The sequence below is a fragment of the Acipenser ruthenus genome, chromosome 12 (genome assembly GCF_902713425.1).
Source record: "Acipenser ruthenus chromosome 12, fAciRut3.2 maternal haplotype, whole genome shotgun sequence".
In the NCBI taxonomy this organism is placed as follows: Eukaryota; Metazoa; Chordata; class Actinopteri; order Acipenseriformes; family Acipenseridae; genus Acipenser; species Acipenser ruthenus.
Window position 1 is genome coordinate 2,747,810 of NC_081200.1, and position 25,339 is coordinate 2,773,148.

General features: G+C 40.9%; 1 protein-coding gene across 2 annotated transcripts in view; it reads left to right on the top strand.

The window, feature by feature from the left end:
* LOC117417250 (DIS3-like exonuclease 2) overlaps positions 1-25,339 on the top strand; it is an 86,816-nt gene that overhangs the window by 45,707 nt on the left and 15,770 nt on the right. For both annotated transcript variants that reach the window (XM_034029234.3, XM_034029236.3), the window contains exons 12-14: positions 382-489; positions 4,608-4,841; positions 19,777-19,856. In XM_034029234.3, the coding sequence (XP_033885125.3) occupies positions 382-489; positions 4,608-4,841; positions 19,777-19,856 (422 nt within the window). The remainder of the gene's footprint in view (positions 1-381; positions 490-4,607; positions 4,842-19,776; positions 19,857-25,339) is intronic.

The window sequence follows — 25,339 nt, forward strand, 5'->3', positions numbered from 1 at the left end:
ATGGGTAACATTTTGATAAAGTTTACACATTACTCTTTCAGCTTGTTTCACAGACACGGATTAACATTAATCTTGGACTATCCAATGTTACTTTAGATAAGGAAATCCAAGATTAGTACAAATCAGTGTCTGAGAAACCAGCCAATTGTGTGTGTCCATCGTTCCCAGAGAGAAGGGGTGTACAAGCTGCCCTTCTTTTTATTCTGCACTAATACTCACAATGCAGACCCCTTTGGACCACCTCTGTGGATGAGTGGATCTTGCACAGTGAGAATCTGCAGCTGCAGTGCTGATCGCTCAGTCACTAACCCCTCACCTAACAGAGTTATTTACTGTTCTGTCTAAGCAGTCTGTGGTTCCTTGTCCCCCACCCCCCGCTAGGTGATCCCCATGCTGCCCAGGCTCCTGTGTGAAGAGTTATGCAGTCTGAACCCCATGACTGACCGGCTGACGTTCTCTGTGATCTGGAAACTCACTCCACAGGGGAAGGTAATATTGAAGCTGTGCCCTTCGCAGACACGAATGCGTACAGCACACATACAGGGTGCATGTGGTTAATCAAATTAATTTAGTGCCGAGACAAATATTCACATATTCAAACAAGCGCTTGCTTGAAATGTATTTAGTGGCAATGACTATACTTGTTGTTGTTCATATAACAGAGTTTCTGTAAAAAACAACATTTGGCCCAGCTCTACTACTTCAAATTAAGGTTTCCAATCTGCACAGGATCTTTAAAGGCCCTAATGGGGTTACTGAAACATTGCTTGAAGCGCTACCCGAGCAAAGACAATAGCTAATTAACCCCACATGACATGCCCACATAATTAAGAACCACATTTTGCTGTACAGAAGAAAAAAATGAAATAACAAACTGCTTCCTGCCAATCTCTGAGCTGTGATTCAGTGTAAAGACAATGAGTTAATAATGCTTTTTAAAAAAAAAAATCAAATGAAGGGAAAAAATATGTTAATGCAAGGGCAAACTTGAATAGCTCAAAGTGGCTTTTTTGTTTTTGAAAGTGGGGTGCCATCTGTGCCCATGCTTAGTCCAACAATTTAGGCTTACATCTGTTCAAAGTGTCTAAGGCAGGCGTGGCCAAAGTTGTCCTTTCCAGTCAGTGATTGGACACACCGCGGTCTAGTGCATATACTGACTGTCTAGGGATGTCATCCCGCCTCCAATCGCTCTCTGCAGTGGTTCCAGAGTGTTGGTATCTGTTGCCGTTATCCACCATTCCCACTGCACTCCGTATCCGGTGGCTTGCTGGGACGTTCCCTTATGTTACGGTCCGAGTGGCAAGCTCTTCTTCAGAACTCAGTTTGCTTATTGTTCACTTCGATTCAACTGAAGCACAGTTCAGATTGCACAGACGTTTCAGGGATGCAATAACCATTTACTGGGTGAATTGAGAGGACTGTCTTGGATATGTAATGACAATTAATACATTTTGTGGCATTTCTAGTGAATAAGGGCTGCTTTTTTTTTAAATGAACTTTGGTATCAGACTTTGGTTTAAAGCAAACTATTGTGTTTGAATTTGCGTTTGATGTGAATACTGCATTCTCAGTCATTATCCCACGCGTAATTAACTAATGTACAATTGTTCTGTGTAGTGCATTTTAAATGCTAGTTTTGTATAGTTAGGTGATTACCGCTGTCAAAAAAAAAAAAAAAAAAAAAAAGAGATGACAAGTATAAAATGATAAATGATGTTGCTGAGGCTGGTGGTTTTACAGTCATGGGTTTGACCTCAATTCAGCCCGGGGATGGTTCCTATAGCTGGGGCCAGTTATACTAGAACAACCCCCCCGCCCATTAGTCTCCTGCTGACATTGATGAAAGACGTCTGCAGCTTATCACCCACCAGACACACTGCGAGTGTGGCTGTGCTGCTTTCAGGACGAGAGTCGTTAAAGACTCCTGACAAGGTGCAGTGCGTCACCAAAGGGGTTCGTGTTTTTGTTTTTGTTTTTTTGCCCATAAGATGACGGTGCTGGAGACCTGAGATCGACCCTCAAGGTCACATTGCTTTGTGTACCAGCGCACCTCCGAACTCGTGCTACAGAAGGCAGATTCTTAAACATCCCCCTTTTATTCTGACACAGTCATTCAGCAAACACTGTTTCTGTCACTCATTATTATTATTATTATTATTTATTTCTTAGCAGACGCCCTTATCCAGGGCGACTTACAATCGTAAGCAAAAACATTTCAAGCGTTACAATACAAGTAATACAATAAGAGCAAGAAATACAATAACTTTTGTTCAAGCTCATCATTGTTGCTTTGACGACATGTACTTTTTTGTAATTTTTTTTTTTATTTTTTTATTTTTTAATATATTTTACCTTGCTTAAACTATTTTTTTTTCATGCATATGGTATGCCAATATGGAGTGTGTTTTAAAGTCCACACAGGCCTCTGCCATTGTGTTATTTGTATTACCCATTATTTGTAGTATTCTGTGTCTAGCTTTGTGTGCAGCTTAATTACCAAAAACACACCACATAACAATACATTTAGAGTATTTAAAGGCTGGTCCACAAAGTGCGTTGTTCACCGTAGCGACGCCAAATCAAATATTACAATGGGGCGTGTAGATGTAACCAATTTTTTATAGCCTCTTATTAAACTTGCATGTGACAAAAGTTGAAGTACTGGAAAAACCAAGCTAGTGTTCCTCCTTGGCTGGTTCGCTTGCAGCTGTAGCTCGGAAGGCCCTGTATTTTCTCTTCCTGCACTCCTCAGCAATACGCTGTGCCTGTAGAGACCTCTTCACACGTGTGATGGTTGGTTGCTCCACCTTGACCTTTTGGATTCCTGCTCCCTGCCAGATCCAGCAGGGTTTCTATCCGGTGGTCTGGCAGGCCAATCCATCACCTTGACGTTTTTCTGACTCAGAAGCTGGCTTCACGTGGGCCTACGTGTTCTGGGTCGCAAATGCGCTTCCTGCCGCTTGGCAGCATCTTGGACTCCCATGATCCCCTTGCTCAGAAACAATCCCCTTTCCTCTGCTTCCCCAGCACCCTTCTACAGAGGTGGCCAAGGTGGGACATTCCACTCCAGGTCTTTGTTCCAGCCTTGTCTTTTTTAATTATTGAATTGATCTTATTACACCTGCATTGCGTTCCTTAAAGTGGTTTCATTAAAGCTGCACTGGAATGTCCCTCAACATCCAGAGTTCCCTCAACACTACCCTCGGAACTCATGCAGTTCAGCCACTTGCCACAAGTTACTGCCAAGCTTAGACTGCGTCCCAGTTAGTTTACATAAACAACGTTTTAGTCTCGTTAATCCATAGAACTAGTTTTGTTTTGGCACAGCCACACGAACAGGTGACACAGAACATTGATCTGCTTTTTCCTTTTAAACTGCTGTAAATAGCTCCATAATAGGTTTGGGATTTTTTTAAACATTTAGTTTTTGTTTCGGAATTATCCGGTACCAGCTCTCATTTAGCTTAATGGATTTTTTCACTCTCTCTTAAATCGTACTCTGCAGCACAGAGACAATTAGGTAACCCCTAGCATAAATCAAATAATTGCATTTAAAATGAGATACACTGCCTGCAAAGGTTAATTGTGATGTACTGTAGACACACGTTCACTAGGAACTAAGGTGAAACCACCAGAAACCCCTATAGACTTTTATATTTATGTGCATAAGTTTGTTTCAAGTCCAGTTTTGCTTCCAAACCTGTGCTGTATAATATAATCAGATTTTGTTTTTGTTTTTTCTTTTAATGATTCATATCTCCCACTATTTGGAGCCTGTTAATCTGAAACTCATGGATGTTGGTTACAAAGCTGACGTGACACTCATTCACGACTGATCCTGGCTCGGCTCATATCCCCTTGCCATTCAACTGCACCACCCTATATAGGGAAAGCAACTATCTGTGTAACTTGGTTTGCAAGCTACTTAGAAATGTGTGTGCATATGTTTTTCTTTTCTACTCTCCAGTGCAGTTCAGATTTCAAAACCTGATAAACTCTGTGGTGCAAGAGTTCACCCATCAGGTTCCATTAATGTGGAATAAATTAACTGATGACGTAGGTCAATTGCTGCTGCCAACAACTGTGAAACCGTAGGTGTTTTTAACACGCCAGATGTGCAAACAGGAACATATACTGTATGCACACATGTCTAAAAGCTCAGGGGGTTTTAGGTAACCATGCCTAGGTAGGGTGTATGGCATTCTGCAAAATGAAACCTGGGATTGAATTCTAATAAACTGGTTGTAGCGAAAACAATAATTCTGTGAATCCCACTTGCCGTACACTTCCAATTGCTATATAGATCTCAGATGTTCCGTGTTGAAAAGCATATGTTGTAGCAAACACATGTGTATCTTTTTTGTTTTATTTTAAACAGGATATCTGGCAGTATACTTGGAGAAAGTAGGTTCTCAGTTTGCTTGCCTTACTTTCAGGAAGTCTCTTACACTTGCACTTCCTATGCCAACAGTTTCTTTCGGGGTCAAAGCATGTAACTGCCAGATCCAGATCACCTTCATCTCTGTGATTTTCATTCAGTTTAGATTAGAGCAGCTCCATTCATTTATTCATACTTACCTACTTTATTTCTTTACCCCCCCCCCCAGATCCTAGACGAATGGTTTGGGCGCACAGTCATCCGCTCGTGTGTGAAGCTGAGTTACGACCACGCTCAGAGCATGATCGAAGCCCCGGAGAAGCTCTTCTCTGCGGAGGAGCTGCCCCCGTTCTCCCCGGAGCACCCCGTGGATGAGATCCACCAGGCCGTGCTAAACCTGCACAGCATCGCCAAGCAGCTCCGTAAGCAGCGCTTCGAGGGAGGAGCCCTGCGGCTGGACCAGGTGAGGCCCACAGACCCTTCACTGATCTCTGCACCGTCTGTAACTGTAACACATGTGCATCACTGCACAGGCATGGGTTTGAGGCTCCTGTTGCATAGCAATTACCCCTGTTCCAGTCAACAATCTCAAGTGTGTGTTATTAAACTCATAGTTAACCCTAGATGGACTAGAGAAAAGTATTTAATTGAATACAAAGAAAGTTTACCACATCAACGCACTATATCATTGATGTGATGAACTTACTTTCTAATCACCCTGTACAATAAAATACTTTCTCCGGTATACTAAAAATGAGAGTTAAATGCATTGAAAGTGAAAACTATTTGAGCAAAGCACAGTTCCAGAAGGAAATCCTAAGTTGCGTCTTTTAAAGAGTGACATGTTTGCGTTGGGGATGTTCAGGGTGAGGATAAATGGGATTTGCTGCTTTTGTGTTTTAAGTGTTTCCCTCAAGGGAAACACAGCAGAATCTCTCAGTCTCAACGACATCAATAAGAAATGTATTGAAGCCGGGAAATGTTCTAGAAAGAACATTAGAAGTGAGAACAAACAATAGTTCTTTTTTAAAACTTAAAGCAAGTTATGTTTTTAAGATACCAACTTGCAGAGTTTATCAGTGTTGCCTTCCAGTTCCCGTCAGCTCACTAGATTTTGATCTTCCTCAATGTACTTGCCAATTTTTTATTTTGTATTATTTATTCATTTATTGTATTTACTACTTCATGCAAGTAGCCTGTGTATTGCATTTTTGTACCATAGTGTACCAATTTCATTGATACAGCTCCCTTCATTAACAAATACACAGAGTGCTTTATTTAAAAAAAAAAAAAAAAAGGACAATATGGAATTCATTTTTATACTAATAACAAATGTTGTGTCCCCTACAAAGATACGATTTGGATAAATACAATGCAATACAATACAATACAATCAATAAATAAATAAATAACATTTCAAATTAAATTCCTGCTGATTCTCTGAGGTGAATTGGTTAAAGGCAGAGAGAAAATTAGCCTCTTAATAGTCAATTAAGTGAACATTGCCGTGAGCGATCATCACCCCCTCCACTTGTTCTTTGGATTTGGGGTTGAATGGATGTCCTCTGTTTAAGTGCAGTCATGCATGGTGCTGTTGATAGCACAAATCTGTACTGTAAAATGTGTTTCAATTGAATTGTTAAAAAGAGCCCTACTGCATAATAGCTGCCTCCAGCCAATTCTGTTTTGTTTGTCACGATTTGTTGCTTCGTAGGAGTCTAGCCTTTTGTTTCACCTTATCTGCGTTTTTTAGGAAGCTCCCTCTAGGGGCAGATAAATTGTGTGTTTTTGTTTTTTTTTTCTTCTCCAGTATGTTTTGAATTTATTTATTTTTGAGAGTCAAAGGTTTTTTATTAACTCATGTTCTTTTTAATCTCTGAAACCATGCAAAGGGTACTTGCTTTGCTGTTAAACGAAGACAAGGTGCACACTGTGTAGTTTCGGTTCAAACGATTTTTTAATGCGGGATAACACATTTGCAGGTGTTACTCAACGCATACTTTGGTTTTACACATACTGGGGGTTTAATGTAATGTAACTCAAATGTAAAGCTCAAGAAAGCTTTTGTATTTTATATGGGTAAGAAAAAAAAAAAAAGCTACAATATTACTTCTCAACAAGAGCAATACATAACAAATTTGAAACAGAAGACACCAGAGTCCTTAACGTACTCTACAGTGCGCCAAACTGAACAGTTTCCAGTTCACCATAGCCTTTACAAAGTTCAGCTCCGCCTCTGCTGCTAAGGCAGTGCTTGGGCTTTCTGTTAAGCTTGTGAATGACGTACATTCAAACAAGGCTATCATTAGCTGGAATTAGCAGGAGCAATTAACCTTTCAAAGGGCCATGGATCTTAATAGAGATCATGAAACACCGGAGATAAAAGAATCCAGCCCATTAAGAGTTCCCAAAGAATGAAACAAGACCTTTTCAATGTCCTGGATACAAGTCCTTTCTTTTTTCCCCCCATCTCTTTGTTTGCATTTGGGAATGGTTTTGTTTGTGTGCATTGCATTACAAAAAGAGCACATTTAATATCTTTTTATTGTGATGACGCTGGCTTTTTTTTTTTCCACGTTGGCCCTATTTGTTTATTCTGCTGCTTACTTGTGATGGAGCAATTCCAGAGTGGAAGTGTTCAGCCAGCTTTAATCTCTTTCCCTGTCCTGCTGATGCAGGTGATAACTCGCTACTAAAATTGCTGACGTCAAAAAGCAAGAAATCTGTGACACGCATCAGGAAAGCACCTGCATGTTTGGAGTGATAACGGGGCTTGGAGAGGCTGTGACATTGTACCACAAATTAAGTACATCAAGGGCATTGTTAGGACCTATGTGCTCACACACAAAGCCTCTGTTCACAATTGGTAATCTTCTTTTTTTATAGCAAGAGTGGGAATCCCAGCCATGCAGATAATTAAAATAATAACAACTTTGTGGGAGAAAGATTTCTTTATTTTTATGATATGAATTTAATTTGTATGTTAATATGCAACTAACGTGTTTTTTTTATATACTGTATATTTGCACCAACATTTTTTGAAATGCAATTAGATTTTTGCTGTTTTTTTCTTTTCTTTTCAGTTTTTTTTTTTTTGGCTGAATTAAGAATCCCTTGTTCTGTATTGGAGTTTTCTAAAGAACTAACAAACACAATATGGACCGTGACTGTATTGAGGCCAGGCAAGCTGTATAACCTGGGTTTTCCATTGGCACTTAACAAGGGTTAAGTAGGTGGCAATATAATTTGATATGACGCGGTCTCTGTATGCTGATTTAGTTCACAGGTAGCTGTGAGGAATACCAATCTGGAAAGTCTTTAGGAATTGATAGACCAATTTATCAATCAGATGTCATCTGAGGGTCTGCCAGGCACCAGAGCCCTCATCGCTTAATTTATCTCCAAGCCATGAATCATGTGTTTTATGGAAACTGAGTTTTAAAACTTTTAATCCATAATGCTAAAATCTGTGTCTTTTTGAGCCATTGAGACACTCTGGGACTGATGCTGCACTTTCCACTCACCTGCAGCAGAGCCAGCACCAGCAGCAGAGGGGTTGCTCAATCCAGCACCCCAGCACTTAGACACTGTATGGTACTGTTTCCACTCTCTCAAGATGAAAGATCATGTGTTACTCTAAACCTCTCTCTCTCTCCCTGTACTCGGGGCCTTACCCCCAAGTATGATTCCTAATGTTTGGTTTCCTTGGACTAAGCGTGTCCCCTCCTTCTCTAATCGTGAGGAGTCTGGACTATTTCTTGTCCAGATTCCTTTGCTTAACTCCTCTTTCTCCATCACCTCCCACAAATAGTTTTAAAATGTCCTTTCTTAACTGTCGTTCACTCTCACAAAGATTTTTCTAAGTGAACTAATTACTGAGAACAGCCTCGATCTGCTCTGTCTAGTTGAAACCTTGCACTCTGAGAATGACCGTCTTGCCTTGCCTTGCCTTGTGTCTTGCCACCACTGATGGCTATAGATTCCTTGAAACCCCTTGTTTGACTGGACGGGGTGGTGGCACTGCTGTTATCTCCAAGACTGCACATACTGATACAGTGCTCCCTCTACAAAGGTTTTCTTCCTTTGAACACACTACTGTTAGGTTTCCTTCTCCCCTCAGTCTCACTCCTGTTGCCATCTATCGTCCTCCTAAATACAGCAGTTCTTTCATTGACGATTTTTTTCTGAGTTTCTGTCTTTGATTCACACAACCACCGACAAACTCTTCCTTCTTGGAGATTTCAATATTCATGTTGCTTCTCCATCTTGTCCTTTTGTTCGCGACTTACTGTCTCTTCTTGACTGTCCTGGTCTTACTCATCTACACATATTCGTGGCCATACTCTTGATCTTTTAATCTCTCGTGGCCTGAAACTTGTTAATGTCTCTGTTAAAGATATAACTATATCTGATCATTTTCTCATCTCAGCCGACATTAATCTATGTACTTCTTCACCTGTTCCTGTGTCTGCTATCTCTTATCACTCAAAGAGTCATCTCACTCCTTCTACTCTGTCTCCCTTTCTCTCTTCCTCTCCCCTCAACAGTACTGTCCCTTCTGCTGTGGAGGAAGCAGTGCTACTATATAATTCTTCATTAATGGACATCATTGATTCAGTAGCCCCAGTTAAGACACGTGGCCTCCAGAATAATTGCAACTGCCCTTGGTACACACCTGAACTTAGACAACTGGGCATAGATTTGAGTGGCAGTGGAGGGCCTCTGGTCTTACTGTTCATAAAGAGATCCTGGCCAATCACCTCCAAAACTATCGACTAACCCTTACGGCAGCCAGGATGAAATATTACTCTGAGATCATAAACAAGGGGCAGAGTAAACCTAGTTTTCTCTTTTAAAACTTTTGATAAAATTATTCACCCTGGTAGTAGGCTGCTGGGTCCTACTTCCTCCTCCATCACTTGGCATGACTTTTCTTCTTTTTTCAAACACAAAATTTATACTATTCAAACTTCCCTCGTTCTGCTTCCTTATCTAACTAATTTCTCGACCTTGACTCCCCTCCTATACCTCCACCTTGTCTCTCTTCCTTTCTTTCTGTAACCCCTTTTAGATGTTTCAGAACTACTCCCCAAAATCTAGCCCTTCTACATGTCCTCTAGATCCATGGCCTACCAATCTAGTTTGTTCACGTAGTGATGAACTTGCTCCATACATCTCACACATTCTCAATTTATCCCTTCAATCAGATACAGTTCTGACCTGCTCTTAAATTCGCCCAGGTTTTACCTGTACTTAAAAAACCTAATCTTGACCCCACTGTTCTATCTAATTTTCCATCCCATTTCTAATTTCCCATTTCTGTCTAAAACTCTTGAATGGGTAGTTGCCAATCAACTGCTGAAACATCTGACTGAAAATAACCTGCTTGAGTCTTTCCAATCCGGATTTTGTCCTCACTATAGTACAGAATCAGCCCTAGTATGGATTGTTAATGATCTCCTTCTGAATGCTGATAGAGGCTCACCATCTGTGCTAATCCTTCTTGATCTCACTGCTGCATTTGATACCATTGACCACACAGTTCTCTTGGATTGCCTCGTGAAATATGTAGGTCTGTCAGGATTGTCCTATTCGTGGCTGAGTTGCTATTTATCTGGTCGTATATTTTTTGCTGGTGATAGTAGCATCAAAACCCCGCTCACATGTGGTGTTCCCCAGGGCTCTGTTCTTGGGCCACTACTGTTTAACATCTGCATGATTCCTCTTGGTCATTTAATTCGTCATCATGGTCTTCTGTTCCACTCCTGTGCTGATGACACCCAGCTCTATATGAAAGTCTCTCCTGATCTTCCTCCCAGATGTCCAAGCTCTCTGCCTGCTTGGAAGACATTGAGGCCTGGATGTCTGCCAACTACCTACAATTAAATGTGAAGAAGACAGAGCTCTTGCTAGTGGGATCCCACCCTCAACTTACAAAATGCATTTCCTTTTCCCTCAGCTTTGGAAACTGCTGCCTACTTCCTTCCCCTTTTTTGTTCGTAGTCTTGGAGTTCTTCAGGATGGTGGGCTTACCTTTGATTACCACATCTCATCTGTTGTTAAATCTTCCTTTCATCATCTCCGTAACTTTGCCAAAGTACGTCCATATCTTTCTGTATGTGATGCTGAGAACCTTTGCCATGCACTTGTCACTTCTGGTCTGGACTACTGCAATTCACTCTACACTGGTCTTCCAGCATGTGCCATTAATAGAATACAATTAGTACAAAATGCTGCAGCCAGGATCCTTTCCAAATCCAAACACCATGATGACATCACTCCTCAGCTGGCCCTTCTTCACTGGTTAGCTATCGGATATAGGGTTACTTTTAAAATTGTTCTGCTTGCATACAAATCACTCCGGCCCCAAATAATTGTCCTCCTTGTTGCCCTGCTGTATCCCCACACATACTTTGAGATCCTCTGACTCTGTCCTTTTAGTAATTCCCAAGTCAAAGCGTGTAACTCTCTTGCCGGCCGTTCTTTTAACTCTGCAGCTCCTACACTCTGGAGCGCTCTTCCCTTCTCTGTCCGCACTGCACCCACCCTCTCACTCTTCAAGTCAAAACTAAAAACACCTTTTTTCACTTGGCCTTTTCTTAATCTTTTAATTCTATTCTGCTTTGCTGTTTCTTCATTTTAAATGTTCTTTGTAAAATTATTGTTTCTCGTATTATCTTTTATTACTTACTATTTTTATTTGGGTCTTTTATATTTTTAAATTTTTATTGTTTGTTATTATTTTTTCATTGTATTGAATTGTTTTAATGTTAAGCGTTTTGTGAAGGTGGCCCATCTTGAAAGGCGCTATACAAAATAAAATAAAATTTGATTTGATGTTGCTCTTAATAATTTCTTTATTTCCGGTTCTTGGGAAAGCTTAAGTGGCCTGGGGAAATCCACAGATTACTTTATTTAAAGGAAACTTGAGGAAGGAGGAAACGGTGTTTGTTTCAGCAGGGAGGAAAGGGGGGGGGGGGGGGGGTAGTATTTGCACAGGTGAATTGTGTTTCAAAATTGGATGTTCAATATAGACACAATGAGATCACTGCTGGTGTTGTAATATAGGTACAAAGGCATGTTAGATTGTGCACGTAGTTTGTGTATTCAAAGCTGAGGTTCATCTGATAAACAGTGTTAAATCAAGATCGCCTTTATCAGACATTAGCTTTCTTTTAAATCAGACCTTTTTGTTGTGTGCTTTTTTTTTTAATTGCAATGAAATCATTGTTGGACAGAGTCCATATTCAAGCCTTGAGTGAAGCTAATAAGAAACCTGGTGAACTAGACAACCGTTTAGGCATTGCCTTTGCTGGTGTCAAAGTAAAAGCTCCCTGTGTCGGATTTCGTATTTATCATCCTTGTGGCTCTCCCAGTGTACTGTACCTGTTCTCCAAATAGTTCTTAAACCCCCTTAAGAATGGCTAAGCCCTTTTCTTAAACTCGGAAATGCATTGTTACAATATGGGCCCCTTATCGATAAAGGGGCGATATGCACACAGCACTTCAACATCAATAGCAATTGGTAGCACAGCTGTGGATCGGACTGCCTGATACTCGGAGGTCTTGGGAGTTCATGCTGTAGAGAAGATCAGTCCTTTTTACTGTGGTTGGAGAATAACACTGTCCTTATTGTAGTATTTCACCTCCCTCTCTATTGAAGTAGGTGGCTATCGCATGGTTCTTATCAAAACGCTTGTACGATAAAGAGCACAGAAATTAGTTCTGCTGCCAGCTGTGTGTTTCTTAACCAAGTTTTGGCTTTGATTGTGGTTGTTAATTTAAATGCACCATATGCTAGTGTTTACCGGCACAATTACGCACTGATTTCCCTCTTAAGGTTTCATTGCTTTTTCAAACAACCAGATCAGATATTGCTCGGTTTGCTAAAGCAGTGCAGATTATTCAGAACAAGGATTCATGGACTAAGGAGCAGTATTTCTGAACATAACAATAATAAATAGTAGTAGGAAATATCACAATGTATTGTTCAATATAGGAGAATTGATTTGACTGTCATTCAAAAAAAAAAAAAATACAAACTTGTTCAATGGCCTTGATGTAGATGCTATTGATACGCCTAGGTTCAGTTCCTGGTGTGTTCGTACCCGTTCGTATTGATTTTCAGTGGTCATAATGAGAACTCTGCCTTGTGTTGCCCCGGTTTTTCCACCTAATGATTTGGTATGTTGACACTCTGCAGCACAGAGGGTCAGGGGTCAGTGTGATTTGGTGTGTTGACACTCTGCAGCACAGAGGGTCAGGGGTCAGTGTGATTTGGTGTGTTGACACTCTGCAGCACAGAGGGTCAGGGGTCAGTTTGATTTGGTGTGTTGACACTGCAGCACATAGGGTCAGGGGTCAGTGTGATTTGGTGTGTTGACACTGCAGCACATAGGGTCAGGGGTCAGTGTGATTTGGTGTGTTGACACTCTGCAGCACAGAGGGTCAGGGGTCAGTGTGATTTGGTGTGTTGACACTCTGCAGCACAGAGGGTCAGGGGTCAGTGTGATTTGGTGTGTTGACACTGCAGCACAGAGGGTCAGGGGTCAGTGTGATTTGGTGTGTTGACACTGCAGCACAGAGGGTCAGGGGTCAGTGTGATTTGGTGTGTTGACACTCTGCAGCACAGAGGGTCAGGGGTCAGTGTGATTTGGTGTGTTGACACTGCAGCACAGAGGGTCAGGGGTCAGTGTGATTTGGTGTGTTGACACTGCAGCACAGAGGGTCAGGGGTCAGTGTGATTTGGTGTGTTGACACTCTGCAGCACAGAGGGTCAGGGGTCAGTGTGATTTGGTGTGTTGACACTGCAGCACAGAGGGTCAGGGGTCAGTGTGATTTGGTGTGTTGACACTCTGCAGCACAGAGGGTCAGGGGTCAGTTTGATTTGGTGTGTTGACACTCTGCAGCACAGAGGGTCAGGGGTCAGTTTGATTTGGTGTGTTGACACTCTGCAGCACAGAGGGTCAGGGGTCAGTTTGATTTGGTGTGTTGACACTCTGCAGCACATAGGGTCAGGGGTCATTGTGATTTGGTGTGTTGACACTCTGCAGCACATAGGGTCAGGGGTCAGTTTGATTTGGTGTGTTGACACTGCAGCACAGAGGGTCAGGGGTCAGTGTGATTTGGTGTGTTGACACTCTGCAGCACAGAGGCTATCCAGGCTATGTCATTGCCGGTTGTTATTATTTCTTTGATGTGGGAGTCACTGAAACAGGGTGTCTCTAATATTGGCGTTCTTCATATTATCCCAAATTATTGTCCATCATTAACACCATTTTTCTTTGTAGTTTTTAGTAACGTTTAAAGTTGCAGTGCCCTATAAAGTAAAAAAAAAAAAAAAATGTTTTGAAATGTTTCATTATTTGCTCCTTTTAAGTTTTCTGTGGTAATGCAATGTAACAAAACACAGAACACCAAGTAAAATATAAGCATCATTCACCCCTTGGGTTTTTTTTTTGTTTTTTTTTTTCACGGACATTGTAGATGTCATTTATAGCATCACAGAAAGACAAAGTAGCAAAGAAAGTTTTCAGGGAAGGAAGCCTGTGTTCTGCAGGTTGTGCTGTACAAACAGATTATTCAATTGTTCAGATTGAGCTCTCCACAGAAATCAGGGGAGGGTCAATGGTGTTGATCGGGCTAATTTATCATTAAAACTGAAACTAGCGAAGAAACAGCTGCTTGGATGTGTGATTGCTGCTTTTCCTACTCTGTGGAGAACAGTGAGCCACACAAACTCAAGCAGCTGTTCCTTCGCTTGTTTCACTTGGAATGGTCAATTAGCTCAACCAACACCCATGACACTCACCTGTGGAGAGCTTGATCGAATGATCGGTTCCTGCAGCTCTACCTACAAGTGGCACGGCCAGTGGAGATTTGAAAGAACAGATGGAGAAGCAGCTTTTTTTTTTTTGAAGAGTCACAGTGCATATACATCGTGGAGGGGGGGGGATGGGGGGGAATGACTAAAATGCATTTTCATTTTATTTGTTTCACCATGCTAATCTCCTGTATTGCTTGGAGTGCCGTTGCTAAAGCAACAGATATTCTTTGAAATGTAAATCCATATGGCATTCAGATTGTTGCATCTGTTTGGCTTGTTGGAGCCAACTCAACTTTTTTGTTTGTTTTTTTTTCACTTGTTTATTACAATGCTAATATGGTATAAAATGTTTTATTTGACATGCCTTGAAGCTGAACCCTACTCTCCTTTCCATTTATGATGCACAACCCACATCTGAAACTCTATTTTTTAAGAACCAGTTAAACCAATGAATCTGAAACCCTTTCCTTCCTTCCGACATCTCTCTTCCTGCCGGGAATCTCATACAGAGTGTGGTATATACGTCACACTTACATTCTTACATAAACTCCAATTGTGATCAGATTTCACGTGGACTTTCATTAGTTCATGTTCTTGAGAGTATTTTGATAGAATCGAAGTCATAGTCACCTACTTTTAAACAGACTTTAGATTGTTCGAGTTCGTGACAGCTATGTCTTACAAACCAGAGAAACTTGGCTTGGACGTTTCTTACAAGAATCTGTGGAACATGTTGTAATCGTATACAGCTTGGAAGCAACCGTCCGCCGTGCTTCAAAACTCCCCTTCGAGTTTGGTCTACTTGCATCCTGAGCACTGCCTTTTAAAAATAGAAAATCAAGATGGAGCAAAATAAGCGTCTCTAATCACAGGCTCCCCTCCCCGCCAGCACACAAGCTCCGAGAGCTCCCCCGTATTAATATCATCCAATTATAAAGTAATTCGTAATCCAGGGCTTCTCTTGGAAAACAAGTGGAAAGTCAGCAGTGCCAAGTCTGTGCTCGTTCAAAGTTTAGTTCTAAATTACGTATAAATATATCTCTTCAGAGGGCTCAGACTCCTCCTGAATTCATTTCGCATGCAACTGACCTAGCCGGCAGATAAAAATACATTTATTTGGCCTTATCTGATTGCACGAGTTGAAAGGACCAGCGCATTAATCGACTTTGAAATATTTTTTATATACAGTACTTTTTTTTTTTTTTTTTATGTAAGGAATTGGCAAATACGAACCTGACACCCAGACAACGTTTTGTAAAGTGTATAGATACAGTATCTATCTTCCTTGTTAAGTTTTCATCCTTGCCCTCCCTCCCCTCCTGTGTTTTGAGGCACATCTGATAGTCAGATCGCCCAGTTCCTGATGGAAGTCGTGTAGAACAGCTGAATCACTGACACATGGGAAGCAAGGAGGGGAGGGGAGGGGAGGGGCATGCAGGTTCAATCATACTTTCAACAGTTCAACATGGACGTTTTTTTATTTCAGATATCAAAACAAAACTATCAAGCTCAGTAAGATTTTGTTTCAAAGTAAAATAATAATTGGCAGGTTCTTGTTGTTCAGTGTTAAACACTCAATATTGCTGATGCTGAATTTAGAAATAGTAACGGTTCTCCCCAGGAATGCTGTACAGCTGGGTGGCAGAGCATTATAGCCAGGAGCACTTTTAACAGAAAAATAAAATTGCCTTGTCTTAAATATATAAGAAAACAATTAATTTGAATAATAATAAGAAATTGAATACGCAAGGGATAACACACGACAGGGCGAGCATTGTGTAGCATTAACAACAAAGCCGTATGTTAATGCAACACAACACGCAAGCCCTGCAGTGTGTCATCCTGCTTATAAAACAGATACAATTTAAGAAAAAAAAAAAAAATACTCAATTTCTGATTTGCTGTAAACAGAGCTGACATAACCCGCAATGTTAGCCTTGTCAGTGACCAAGCATTTAAACATGTCAATCATGTATTTTTGTTGATTTAATGAAAAGATACAGAAAAGAAGGCAAAGACAAAGTTCACTATCCACGCATTACTACCGCTGACCTTGAGAAGCCAATACAAAAATACATGACTGGCACTTTTTAAATGCTTGGTCACCAACAGGCTATCCATTTAGGTTTTATGTCAGCACTGTTTATGGAGCGATTGAGACCAGCATGGAGGCTAAATAATAAAGCAGAAATTGAGTAATGTTGACCAGCCCAATTGCACACTGAAGCATAGAATTCTCGTAACGTTTTCAAGACAAACTGTTTTAAGTCTCTTAACATTTCTTTGTTTCATCCAATCAATAAAAACAACATTCTTTGGGGGCTCCTGAGTGGCGCATCTACTGAAGGCGCTCCGCGTGGAGTGCAGGATGCACCCTATAGCCTGGACGTCGCGAGTTCGAGTCCAGGCTATTCCTTTGCCGACCGAGGACAGGAGCTTCCAGGGGGCGGCGCTCAATTGGCCAAGCGCCGCCCGGGGGGAGGGAGGGTTAGGTCGGCCAGGGTGTCCTCGGCTCACCGCGCACCAACGACCCCTGTAAGCTGCCCAAGGCTGCGTTGTCCTCCGACGCTATAGCTCTGGGTGGATGCACGGTAAGTCTGCAGTGTGTAAAAAAGCGGTTAGCTGACTGCACATGCTTCGGAGGACAGCGTGTGCTCGTCTTTGCCGCTCCTGCTCAAACGAGCCCGTGCAAGCCCACTCTGCTCGTGGCAATAGAGGCACTGCCAGCTTTCCAAGGCTTTTCGTATTAGTAGTTTTAGTTACTGTACATGTTTGGGTACATCTCACTTTCTTCTGAGACAAGTCGGTAAAAGTGATTCATGTTTTAATATTTACCATAAAAACTTGTAAATGTGAAATGAAATGTTGAATGAGAGGACATCACCAGATTGAGTTCTAAACATTCCCTTTTTTAATGCAGTATGATGTTTTTGGAGTTTGTGTGTGCATGTGTAATGTTTAGAGGTTTGTTTAATGCAATATGATGTTTTGGGTGTTTGTGTGTGCATGTGTAATGTTTAGAGGGAATTTTATTATTATTTTTTTTAATTTTAAATCCACTTGTTCAAAAAAAGACATACAGTACTCCCTTAAAATAAGCCTGGGGGCAAATTTTTAAAGCCAAGAACTTTCCAACAGTCCTGTACTCAAAATGTGCCTGTTCTTTCATCGAAAGGGGGTGGGGGTGGGGGGTGCAGGGGAATAACGTAGGACTGAGCCCTGCAGCTAGCTATTTTGATTTAATTTGTTTTTGAGTCCTGGTAATTAAGTAATTCAGGTTTGAAACAAAGCAACAATGTCTAGTTCTTTTTAAAAAAGAAAAAAAAATCGATGATCGATGAGGTGGCTTTCTATAACTTCAAATAAAAGTATTTGGCTCCGGAGCTCTGTTTACCACATTGCTTTAAAAAAATAAAGTCACTTGAAGTGGCGCGTAATATGACCTAGCCGTCAAATTGAGCCATTCTGGAGGCTACCCCTGCTGGTGCCACGAGAAAGGCACTCACAATACCACCTTCACTCAATTAAGAGCAGCACTGAATGGCCATTTTTGTCCCATTTTCTATGGTTTTGGCACCTCATTCCATTGGCCGTGGCTTCCCAGTAACTTTATAAAGACTAATAAAGGGGACTCCGGGCTTTATATAATAGAGCGGTGACTTTCTGGATCGTGTTGCGAATTTCTATGGCTAATCATATCAGGGGTCAACCCTCTCCAGCTTTGGTTTATAGCGCTGGCATTTGTTTTGTTCCAGGGCTGAGTGATGTAGTGCATTGTGATGTAGTCATGCAACAGCTTATTAAAACCCAGTGCTTAACACTACTATTGCATTAGCTTATGTGTGGGTTTGCTTTCGGACAGGCACTGCGTTTGACAGCCAAGGGCTTTCGTATATGAACAGTGATGCAGTGCTAATACAGTAGGTAAACCTAACCCCTATATTGACAACCCCTGCTTTCCAGCAGCATATTGATTTGGCATGCCTTTGTGGTTTTTAGAGAGGTTACTGTGATTCAAACAAGGATGCTGTACTTCTTCAAACTCATTACACAGTTTTGGTTTTACTCAACTTTGCCACATCACAAAATGCTTCTCTGTGCTCATCGGTGTTGGTTCCTTAGCCGTCCATAACCCAAGCTAAATAATAATGTGACTCATACACTCTTGGTTGCAAGGATCAACATGACCTGGCAGATATTTGCATTAGCTTTTGGTTCTTTTGATCATCACGTTGCAACACGCTTGCTCTGTCGTCATGCTGTTGTAAAGTAGCAGGATGCTCACTCCCACCCATTTAAATCCTACTGTGGAGAAATGCTGTGCATCCCCACCACTTCAGAGCAGAGCATTATTGTGCTGGCAATGACACGCTGCTTGTGTCACTGCACCACTTCCTTCTCCATTCACGACTCATCTTTCTATTGCAACTTTTTATTTGAAACCTGTAAATGTACTTGCAAAAAAAAAGAGGATTTTCCTTAAGCATTCCCATCTTCAAGATCATTGTACTTTGACTGACCTTGCTGAACCCTTTTAATACTAACTTTGTGTTTAATAATATCCAGCGTCTCTTCTTTTTATGGGACATTTACTATTGAGAAAAAACAAACAAACTTCAGGGAGACGTGCATACATTCTTTCAATTTAAAATATTACCAATTTAGATACAAAACGGAAATGTGAGAAGAATTTATGCGAAATTAACAAAAAGGTTGACGATCAATCGGTAGTATTCATGAACAACTGCTCTGTATGAATGTACCACTGTTCAGTCTTGCAGACCATAGCATTCACTGGTCTAATCCATTGGGACCAGTAGGGTTCAATTTGTGTAGTATAATGCTGTGGGTTTCCCGGTGCTGTGTAGAGAGAATAACGGCAGTCAGATAATGGACCTCCCAATTACACAGCTTGTTCTGCTATGCACTTTTTTGTGTGATTCCCGGTCCATTGTCACCCAGTAATTTGAGCAATTTCAATCTTCCCTTTTTTCTCACCATATCACACAAAAGTACCGAATCTATGTAAAGAGATTTGCATGTTAAGCATTATTATTCGCTGCTTTTAGACAATTTTATATAGACCTGGTGTTGGCCAGTTTAACACAACTTGTTTTACCAAGCCCATTTTTGAATGTTGGGTTCAAGTGGTGTGTTTTGTGTTTTGTTTGTGTTTTCTTAAAGGGAGCAGAAGAGACGAGAGAGGAAAGTGTCTGATTTTAGTTGCTCAGTGGGGGGTGGCGGGGGTGGAGGGGTCGTGCTTTTGTCTCCAATGCATGGAAAGTTTCACTCTTTATAGAATACCCCTGCTGGTCTATAAAAATGGGTAGGGAATGAATTCCAATTCCCTGTCCAGTGTTAAAAGGTCAACTGGTTGAATGGTAATAATATTGCAGTGTTCCACAAGCATTATTTAAAACTGTCCTTTTCATCAGTATTTTCATGATGTGTTTTCACCAGCTAATGTGTCCCAGGGAATCGTGATTGTCCGTCTTTTGCACCTTGTCTTGTGTGTGTTGAGTATTAACCCCCTCCTCTTTCTTCCTTTTTCTTCTTCACCCCCCTCTTCCAGTTGAAATTATCCTTCACTTTGGATCGGGGGAGTGGGATGCCCCAAGGGTGCTATATCTACAAGTACAGAGACAGCAACAAGTAAGTGCGGGAATAATGAATCTCCATTTCTGCTACATGAACACAGACCGATTTGCTTCATTTAACATATAATGAGTCTTCAAACCCTCTGCTTCCTGCCTAATGAAGTACTAAAGACTCGGCAAAGCACAAAAGCTAGAGGTTTTATATCAGTTTACAGAGCTCACTTTTTGAATGTGACAGAATGCCTTCACAGTGCTGGATATGCCTCCATTAAAGGATTGACAATCAAAACTCCTTACCTCCGATTAGCATTGGCAGCATTCTCACGGGGGGGGGGGGGGGGGCCTGATATAATCTTTTGTTTTTTGCTTGTGTTTTTACTGAGGATACAATTTATCTTGTACTATACTTTCTGATACACTATAGCTTCCTGCGGCAGGCTCTTTTACCACGATAAGCGGTTTGAAGTACAAAAGGGAAAGAAAAAAAGTCTTTGGCATGACTTAACAAGGTGTGAAAATTGATTCTCAACTCCTATTTATTTATTTATTTTTTTTATTTTTTTTAAGGACACACTGTACAGTAAACCCACTGCCCTGGAACCAAGCTAAATTGTTTGCTCCGAGTTCTATAATTATTTTTCACTGCCCCTATCATACCACACTATTCCGTTACCATACTGCTGTGAAAAGAACGTCCCTTTCTGCGAGGTCTTGCGCATGAATGCAGAACCTGACGCACAGTGTGCTGAAAGCGCATGTTGGATGAGGTATTGATCTGGAAAGCAACTGTTGCTCTTCTTTCAGCACCACACTGTCAGCTGCGCTGGTGGCTGAACTAAAGCCGGCATCCAGCAACCAGTGTTAGAGTGTGTGTCCTGGTGTATTTCCATCAGTACAGGTTTTCGCTCCAGCCTTTCACTCACTGCCAGACACAAATGGTCTCCCATGTAATACTATGTTACCAAAATGCTGCTGTTCAATAAAAGCAGAAAGCTATCTTATTCATGTCCATCATAATGCAAGCTATTCATTATTGCATCATTTCCATGTACACTTGTAGCAACTTACACAAACAACTTTACAGGGAAAAACGTAGAAACTTTGCATGTCTGCCATATGGATGATTAAACACTTTATTATATTAATTCATATCCCATACTTGTATAAACCTTTAGGCCTATTTGATCTTGCTGATAGTGATGTCAAATAGAGATATGCATGTCATTGTTTTGCAGTCTGATGTATGCAAATGATTACTGGCAAGCCCTGAGAAACGCTTTCTTTTTTTTAATTTTTGAATATAAGAAACTGTCATGTAACTTGTTGTTTATTTTATTTTTCAGCATGTGCATATACGAGATTAGCAAGCCGCTCTACTGTTTTGTTTCTGTTTTTCTTATGTACAGTATTTATTTATGTGTGAAAGGTAACTTGTTTAAAGGTGTGATGACTTAGCAATGGATTGCCCAGCCAGTCATTTTGGGGCACCTGGCAGTCATATCCTCCACCAGTGAAACACTTTTATAATTGCATTTCCGTACATTGGAAGCCATCGATATCTAGTGGGTTTTGCCAAACCAAGTAAATGCAAGCTTATGAAATAATTGTTCTTGTTTTGCCTAGCCTGGTTCATTTGCAGGATGATATTACCTGTGCAGGACCATTGTGCTTAAACCTGTGGGACTAGAGTTAGGCAAGAAATTAAGAAAGAGAGATTAAAAACCTCTGCCACGAGGCAAGACGAGAATGCTACACTCCTTAATCTAACTGTCCCTGAAGGTCAACGCTGAGAAATAACTCCCCTTTTAACTGGCGTGATTTGTCTTTTTTTTTTCGCCTCTACTCACACCCTCGTTGTGTGACGACACTCACAGGAATGCGTTATAAATACTGGGAATGGAAAATAAATAAATAAATAAATGGGGTGGTTTGAATTTCAGCACCCCAAAAATAGCTTTTTTTTTTTTTTTTTTTTTTCTCGTCACATCTGTCATTTCGATTCCCAGATTAGCAAAGTACGTTGGTCACACCTCTGAACGTGTTAGACAAGATGTTTATTCGTTTTAATTTATTTATTAATCAGTCCTGTTTTTGTAACTTGTCAATTACCACCAAAGGCACATTTTGAAATTTGGTTTTTCCTCCCCCTTATCTGGGGTAGAGCAGCATTATTCAGTATATCTTCCAGAAGTACCGAATCACCTTCCCTGAAGCCTTCATTTTTCTTAAATGCTTACTTGAGTTTATACGCCACCTATTATTTATTTTTTCTTTACTGTTTCATACTTGTCCTTGAGTGCAGTCTGTTCTGTCAGGCTATGTCATCATACAGTTTGACAGCCTCTAATAGAAGCGCAGTGTGCCTTGGGTCCCGTTTATAGAACAGTGTAACATCTGCTGGTGGAATGTGCAGCCTTCGAGTCAGTGCTGTGGGGCTGCTCTGTTGTGAGGGCCTGGATTAATGGGGGGAGGGGGGCAGCTGAAATCCTTTTTTCAAGGGATCACTTTAAAGCATGGAGAGGGTTTCCAAAGCAGGCACAGCCAGAATAGCCTGCCAGAGATTTAGTACATGCCAAGTGTGGTGGGTGAAAGCTATTATAATGTATAATAATACCAAATAAAGTGAATAAGCAGTAGCAGAGATGTCTTTCATACTGTAAGTATCGATCTTAATAATCTGAACCCATTTTGAAGACATACCCGGTATGGTATCTCGTTCTATGAATCGGTGAGGCTCTGATCACTCTTTGGTCCGGGTGTCGTTAGATGCTCTGGAGGTTTCTTAGGTTGCACCACACTCCTGCAAACTCCAAATGCATGGAGGCTGGTCTGCTAGGATGGAGGACGCACTTGGCTGCAGTCAGCCAATGAAGACAAGCTTGGCCCTGCCAGTGTAACAAAGAGCCCATGTGTGGAAGACACAGGACAGACTGCATGGGGGCTGAACCTCTGTAGAGAACATTGAGAAGGAAAATGTAACTTCTGAGCATTTTGATTGATGTAGACTCCTAATAGTTTGCAGGTGATGTGTTACACATGCACAGAAAGCAGCAGCCTATTTGTAACGAGTATAGTCCTGATCAGGGTCCCTCAAGCATGACTAGGGGAAAGGACTCTCCTTCAAAAGGAAACAGAGTTTCAAAGCCGTTGCTATGGAAATTATTCCTAGTGTTGATGTGGAAAATGAGTCCTTTTATTGAAATTAAGACCACACAGGAGACCATAGGTATAAAAGTTTCCTTGTAAAAAAAGGGAAAAAAAAAGTTTATACAGTTATTTTTGTACAGGTCTTGATACAGAGCCTAATTTAGCCCTAAAAATAGAATGAGTACAGTGGCTTAACATTGCCTCTCATAATAAAAGTTGTTGCTGGGTTGTTTTGGGTGTTGAGTGTGTTAGACAGCTAGTTATGTTCACTAGCAATGGGGGTTCCCAGTATGCAGGAAATGAGAATTCACAACCAGACAGTATTTCCTATTGTATATGGTGGCTGCTAAGGTTCTAAAGATCTATTGTATGTTAAAGGAGATATGACAGCAGTAAGACTGTTTATGTACAGTATATACTGTGTCAGCCACACACTCCTTCCCCCTTATAGTATTCAAAATAAAGGCACACGCACATATAATTGTTTGGGTCCAAAAGGCATTATGAATTTCCAAATGCTGTCTCGTCAGCTGTGAATAAAAACAAATGTCAAGCCACAATTGCTTGTTTCACGCGTCTCAAACAATCTGTAAGCAAGCAGGTGAACTACTGTAGATAATTAGTTTTATTAAAGCACAGAGCGTTTAAAAAGCATACCTCTGCTCATACCATATTTAAGATTTATTTACACAGCAAAATGCTCTAGTAAGTTGGGTCAGTGACTGTTGCAGTATACTTGTAGAATATAAATCTATATCGCAGGGTTTATGCATGAGTATCCCAAACGCTCCCAGTTACTTTTTATTAGACAAGCCAAGTCAAGGCTGTTGAAGTAAGCCTGTTTTAAAATACATTAGAAAAGCTTAAAGCAATAGCCCTAAAAACAGTACGCTGGTATCACTACTCCGCAAAATAAAAAGACAATCTCTTGCTGATCTGTGTGTGGGTGACGGGTGTGAGGTGCAGACCTTTGTTTCTGTGTAAATGAGCTGGGATTTGCCCAGTCCTGACTCGTGGTCAATGTCATTCTGTAAGGAGCTGTAATTAGGTAGTGGAACCTTGAAGAGTTTATGGTTTTATAATGACAAGGAACCAGGAAGTGAGACCGGTTGCCCTTGTCACACTCGCTTCATTGCTTTCGGGAAAAGACGAGAGGGGAAAAAAATAGAAGCTGATTGAACAAATAACCATTTTGCCAGCGCTTTCTTCTAGCGGATTTATCTGCTGTGGTTTTTTTTTTTGTTTTGTTTTGTTTTTTCCTTACACAAACAAAATGTGTTTTAATTATTCCAATCATGTATTTAGCAATGTTGGAAAAAAAGCATTCAAAAGGATAGTAAAAATGACTGAATAAATTAAAAAGGCTTTTCCGAAACCTTTATTCTTTTGAAAAAAAAATAATAATAATAAAATGTTTGTTTGTTCTCATCACTAATGCGGAAATAATGATTTTATGTTTAGCAGGGCTTCTGTGGAAAGCCTTAGGTGTTGGAAATCTGAAATCTGCAATTGTTTTAGTGAACAGTATGGGTTCCTGGGAGGGGAAAGGTGTTTTCACTTTAACCTGCAGCCAAAACCAGGGCTCAGAAATACAACACCGCTCCGGGTATACGCCTGGAAGGGTTCTTAAGAAAGCATAATCGCTTCCCTTTGTAGCTTGTACTCTGTTGTGCAGCTTTTGGAAAGTAACACTGATGACCTAATGGTGTTGTACAATGAGGTGTTCTTTCTGAAGAACCTGCTGGATTTGTGGTTGAAAGGCAAGTCCGCTCTTTGCCTGTCCTCTCATGTTTCTGCAGAAGGCTGTTCTGTTGATTTTGGTTTTATTGGCAGTTTAGGCTGCTGGGGACATTAACATGGAAGGGAAATGGAGCGCTGAAGGTTAATTTGGCAAGATGTATCTTATATCAGAGTAGCAATTGATATACACAGTAATCCGTCGCGTATCCGCCAGTCACATATCCGCCCTAACCGTTTATCTAGTTTATTATTGAACAGAGAGGATTAGTTCAGGTATTGTAGATCCTACCAAAGTTTCTGTACACTGTGTCGTATGTGCTCCGTGCGCTGCCATTGCTGGTAGTGTTAGAGGAGCTGTTCAGTGTGTTGTTATGTAAATAAATCCTGTTCACCTGCGGGGCGTATCAACTTCAACCTCCGTCTCAATTCCTGCCTGTCACTCAGCAGCAAATGCACGCACCCACACGGCAGACAGCTACTCTGTCACAAGCATTAATACCCTGTATCTTTCTAAACAAGGGATTTAGAGGAGCTCTCTAATAAAAGCTGAATCTCAAAACAATAATTGTATGAATATAGTAATTGTTACAGCTGTGTATAATGGTATTTAAACAGGATTCAGTCATCCGGCTTTTTACATATCCACCCTTA